Below are 6,000 nucleotides of genomic sequence, written 5' to 3' on the forward strand. Positions count from 1 at the left end.
AGGTGGCCCACTTAATCCAGGTGGACCAGGGTTCAAAGGCCTGGCTGCCCCACTATGTAACAGCCATCAGTGAATTCATTTCTCTGTACTTCAGTTACCTCACCTGTAAAAGGAGGCCAAGTAGAACATAACCCATCTCATCAGGTTGTTATAAAGAACAAAATATATTTTTGTAAAAAATATAGCATACAGAGTAGTAAAAGAAATTTTAGCTATCATCATCATCATCATCATCATCATCATTTCTTATATGTCTGCAGTAAACCATGCCAAGCTTTATTTTCAAATTGCCTCTGAAGGGTGGTCTAGACCTTTTAAGTACACATCTCTTTTCACCTCTGAGACTATATACTGTCCTTTTCTATAGCTAACCTCCCCAGCTAACTAGCTCAGAAGTTAGAAAAGCAAAGAAGCTCTTTATCACCCTCTCCCAACAATGCTCCATACTCAAGTGTTGAGTGACCACTCCCCTGTCATTTGGGCATCCATTTACATCCATTAACCAACGACCAAAGCAAAACCTAAGGGAATATCAGAGTAGATGCAAAAAGAAATTAAGATGATCTGGAGATGGTCCTGGCACAGACAGGTAGTGACCACCAGTAAACAAATTCAGAGGTTCCTTACACTACAAAGAAACCTGTAATAAAGATTTTATTATCACATGTAGTAATCATAATGACCCTAAGAAGAATGATTACACCCATTCTACAGGGGAGGAAAACTGATGTTATAGAGGGTAAGTGACTTGTCCATAGATATGACAGCTCTTTGTCCAGATTTCCCAATTTGAATCCAGCACCATGGCTGGGGCTCAGCAGTAGAGTATCTGCCTGTGATGCATGAGGTCTGAGGTTTGATCCCTAGCACCCCCTCACCGACAACACCCCCCCAAAAAGCCAAATTTCTGTCTCTGACCTCAAACTTCTCTCTCTGACTTAAATGTCCAACTGGTGATTTGCTGTCTTAGTCCTTTTTCTGTTGTGATAACTGAGTACCTGAAACTAGGTAATATATAAGGAAAAGAATGTTTCTTAAAGATCTGTCACCTTTTCAGTTCTTCTTGCAGCATCGTAACATGACAGAAGGCATCGTATGCTGAGACAGAGCAAGTGTGCCACGGAAAATTAGATTTTCTAACAAAACCACTCCCTCGATAATCAATTAATCTATGAATGGATTAATATGCTCATGAAAGCAGAGTCCTGATGATCCGCCCCCAAGGTCCTACCCTCCAAATGTCATTAATATATGAACTTGACTATTTAGTTTCTAACACATGAAATTTGCAGAACACAATTGTACCACAATTTTACCACAATACTTGCCATCTCCATCTAATTTATAATAGGAATCTCAAATATAACAAAATCCAAAGAAAACTACAGGTTTTCCTGGCTAAATGTCCATTTCCCTTTCAGTCTGCTACTTCACCTCAGTAAATGGTATCATCTACCCAGTTCAAACACCAAATCTTTCTCCTTTGTACACCAGACTCCTAATCCATGCTCTACCTCTAAACTCCAGCTCTATCTCTTAATTTAGTTTAATTTGGCTTAATTTAGCCAAAGCCTAAATTAAGGTACCATGCTCATCCCCCTTAGACTATAGTAACAGCAGATTGCTAGGATTCAAGCTCCGTCAGGAAGGGATTTCTGCTTGCTGTTGAAGCCTAGAACACTGCTTGCATATGCAAGGTAGCTGCTAAAGAACAGTCACTGAACAAACAGCTCAGACTATTCTCCCTACCTCCCCTCCAGCCTGATACAGTCCAGTCTTCATACACTCAAAGGGATCTTCAGAGTGTAGACTGAACCACAGCTCACCACCCCCACAACTTCTCACTGAAGCCAGAATAAAACCTAAATTCCAATCCCACTGAGGCTTGTTAGCCGCTAGGCAGGAACTTTTGGGAGCAAACACTTGTACTTGTTGTGGAAGAAGCTGTGGCCCCTTTAAAATGACTACTGAGCTGGGTGGACCAGTTCTGCAATCCCAGAACTCAGCACTTAGAGAAGGCTAAGGTATCACTTAAGCTCAAGAGTTCAAGACCTGCCTGGGCAAAGATTGATACTGTCCCTTCTTCAGGATTTTTTGTTTGTTTCAGATAAGGTTCTCCAGCCTGGGACAGAAGCTCACAACTGTGATCTCAGCTACTCAGAAGGCTGAGGCAGGAGAATCACAAATTCCAGGCCACTCTGAGCAGCTTAGCAAAATCCCGTCTCCAAAAAATAATAAAATAATAATATTATATAATAACATCAAAACATTAAATAAAAATAATAAAAAGGCTGGGGATATAGTTCAGTGAAAAAGCACCCCTGAGTTGAATCCCCAGTTTCCAAATAAAAAACAGATAAGGCCCTGAGAAAAAATACACAGGAACTGGGTCAAACCAGCCAATCTCCCAGCTACTCTTCTAGTTGACCTAAACTGTGCTTATTATAATTTCATTATAATGCTAGATTTTCTGACCTGGAAGCGTTCCCACTGGCAACCTTTGAACATGCCATGTATGAAGAAGCTTGATCTCAAACTGAGCACATCAGAACTGTGCCCGCCTCTACTTGTAATGACAAGTCTTTCCAATGAATATGAATATGCATAAGTCTCCCCAATGAAATCCCCTTGCTTCCTTTGGTCTGAGATACACTGCTTTGGGAATTATCCCAGTGCTCTCCTTCCTTACTGCAAATAATAAACCTCTCTTCACTCTTTAATCTTGTGGTTGTGTTTATTAGCTGTGTTCTTACCAAGAAGTGCTATCTGTTGTTCTATTACAGGCTCATAGTCTCTCTGGACTGGCCCACCTCTCAGACCTTATTCAGCCCCTCTTTAATTCCTTGAACATCCTGGACTCCTTACTCAGATCCTACTGTGGGTGCCTTTCTTCACTTGTCAATTCAAGGGGCATCTTAGACTCCTCTACCAACAATTCTTCCAAGGCCTTGTTACAGGACTAGTGAATTTATTGTTCCATTGTTTACATGCTATGGAATGTGCACTCGCTCTTTTGAGCGCACTCTCTCTCTCTCTAACACACACACACACACACACACACACACACACACACACACACACCACTGAGAGCAAAGATGTCTGTTTGTCTTACTATTTTCCTGGCATATAGTAGGTGCTCAAACAAACAATTGTTTGCTTTGTTTTTGTTGGGGGTGGGAGAATCAAATCCAGAATTTCTTGAATGCTGGGCAAATCACTCTACCACTGAGCTAGACTCCCTTACCCTCCAGGTAAACTCCTTCTCCTTCTCCTTCTCCTCCCTCCTTTTCCCTTCTCCTCCCTCCTTCTCCCTTCTCCTCCCTCCTTCTCCCTTCTCCTCCTTCCTTCTCCTTCCTTCTCCCTCCTTCTCCCTCCTTCTCCTTCTCCTTCTCCTTCCTTCTCCCTCCTTCTCCCTCTCCTTCTCCCTCTTCTTTCTCCCTCTTCTTTCTCCCTCTTCTTTCTCCTTCTCCTTCTCCTTCTCCTCCTCCTCCTCCTCCTCCTCCTCCTTCTTCTTTTTTTCTTTTGGTAGTTGTAGATGGACAGAATGCCTTTATCTTGCCTATTTTGATGTGGTACTAAGGATTGAACCCAGTACTTCACACATGCTAGGCAAGTGCTCTGCCACTGAGCTATGGCCCCAGGTAAACTTCTTGAAATCATGCTCACTGCATTGAAACCTACCATTATGATGCCTACAGCAGTACTGAGAAAGCAGAAGTTAACTTTCCTGTGATGAATGACAAGGATTTGGTTCTTTCCAACATCACGAATAGGGGTATTTTAGAGACAAGTCACTAAATCCTGGCAAGGTATCAATCATACCAATAAATTATTTTACAATACCCATTTGATTACTGTTAATAATTTTCAGAGCCCTAAATTGAGCACTGAGTATCACTGAAAGATCCTCAGAGGTTTTTAAGCAATCAGATGGATGCCCCTAAATATATATAATTACCACATAATGAAAAGCATTATATCAAATTGGAGAGAACATATCTCAAAACAACAAGAATAAAAGATCTGCAGGGAGCTGGTGGTATAGCTCAGTGGTAGCACTCACCTAGCATGTAAAAAGCCCTCCATTAGATCCCCAGCACCCCAAAAAGAAAGGAAAAAAACCTTGAAGTTTTCTGAAAACAAATTTTGTCTTAGTCTCAAAAGCCTTGGGAGCATTCCTGTGCTCTTTCTTCTCTTGCCTGTCGATTACAGGCTCATAGTCTCTCTGGACTGGCCTAAGCAAAAAAGTCATTTTGCCTAAAGTCAAAAAGCCTCAATTTCCTCATCTCTGAAAATGCCAACTTGAATGCATGCCAAACACAGTATTAGACCTCAGAAACCAAGATAACCCCACATGGCCACTCCAAAGAGGACGGATTATTTGCCCCTATAATCGGTGGCTTGCAGAAACCCACAGCTTAACCCCTGCATCACTTACAGTTTTGTCTGGATTGTCCTGAAGTTGAATGTAAGCAAGAACACTCCTGCACCTGAATGCCTGACGGCCCCCACAGTCAGACTCGTTTTTAAAATACACCATTAAAACCCCATACAGAAATACTGACTACATGAAACTCCAAATTTAGAAGGTTTTACCCACTTCGTTTTTTCTAACCTTACAGAAAGGAATGAAATTAGCATCGAAGAGCTAAAATCTACTAATTCTGCCCTGATGCACTACGAACTGGTAGGAGACGCCTATCCCAACTGGACATATATGGCTTAGATACCAGGGTTTTAATAAGCGAGATTAAGGAACAGGTTCAGGCAAGTTGAGCTACAAAGAGGGACGGGAAGGCTTGCGTCCTACTAAAGGAGTCGGGCTTGAGCCCAGACAGGGCTGGGTCGGAACACTCGGGAAGCTGAACAGAACCTTCCCTGAGCCCAGACCTGAGCCTTGGGGTTTGGAATCAGGCTCCAGACATTCTCAACGGGACAGAGCCCAAGTTCTAGGGCTGGAGATGCCAAACACAACCTGCCTGAACTGTTTTGACTAGAGTTTCGTTCAAAGTAAGGGGAAGGAGATGTTATGCAAATCCCCGTCTTTTCCTGAGTTCAACCGACAGACAGAACCCGGAGGGCTGGAGCTCAGCGCCCCTAGCCGGTGTCCTACACGGGATTTGACACATCTTCGGAGACGTCGGGTCCCGAGCGAAACCCTGAATACCCCGCCCCACGCGGAATCCCGGAGGCCGTGCGGGAAGATCTGGGTCGCCTCTCGGGCTTCCCCACGGTCCTTCCCGCCAGCCCGCTGAGCTTCTAGCTCGGGCCCGAAACGCTCACCCAGGCAGCGCGGGGTCAGCCCGAGCACACCACCAGCCCCACCTACGGCCGCCGCGCTGGACGCTCACACAGATCAACCCAAAGCTCAAGGCTCCTGGCCGGGTCCACGGATCTGACAGCCCCTCTGGCGCCTGGCCTCGCTCACCTGGCCCGCACAGCACCGAGCAGACATCGCGGCGGCCGACGAGCACGGGGGCGCTGCCCGCTCGCTGCGCCACTCAGGCCCTCCTGGCTCGCTCGCCACACGAGCGCCGCTCTCCGCACCCACTCACGCCTCCAAGCCAGGCAGCCTCAGCTGAGAGCTGGGCACCGCGGCCTGGGTAAAAACAACCGCCGCCAAACCCCGCCCCGTGGGCAGGCCCCGCCTCGGCCACACCCCGTGCCCGCCCCTTCCCGGGCGCCGGGCGGCGGAGCAGGCTCGCCCTGGGCTCGCACTTCCGCTGGCGTCAGGCGGCTAAGTGGTAGGGGTCACTGGTCCTTGGGACGTGGAGCTCCCACCCTCCGGACCTGGTGAACCAGCCAAGCCTTTCCGGTCCCTAGCTGGGGAGGGCGCAGCGCCTCTTCGCCTCTGCTTGGGTGGTTACTGACTCCAGTAGAGCTTGCAGCTTTTAGAGAGCCATCACCCAGTGTTATGCACTGATCCTGCCCAGTGGAGATTCTCTGTTGCGCTCTGCCTAGCACCAAAGGAGACATACACGAAGTCCCTGTTTTGAAATC

At 46.3% G+C, this 6,000-nt stretch overlaps 1 protein-coding gene across 1 annotated transcript in view; it reads right to left on the minus strand.

Moving 5' to 3' along the window:
- The window catches only part of Serinc5 (serine incorporator 5), a 106,505-nt gene extending 100,894 nt beyond the window's left edge, over positions 1–5,611 (minus strand). The window contains exon 1 of the mRNA XM_005329011.5: positions 5,429–5,611. Within this exon, the coding sequence (XP_005329068.1) occupies positions 5,429–5,455 (27 nt within the window). The 5' untranslated portion in view covers positions 5,456–5,611. The remainder of the gene's footprint in view (positions 1–5,428) is intronic.
- Positions 5,612–6,000: the final 389 nt, after the last annotated feature.

This window comes from Ictidomys tridecemlineatus, chromosome 1, assembly GCF_052094955.1.
Source record: "Ictidomys tridecemlineatus isolate mIctTri1 chromosome 1, mIctTri1.hap1, whole genome shotgun sequence".
Classification (NCBI taxonomy): domain Eukaryota; kingdom Metazoa; phylum Chordata; class Mammalia; order Rodentia; family Sciuridae; genus Ictidomys; species Ictidomys tridecemlineatus.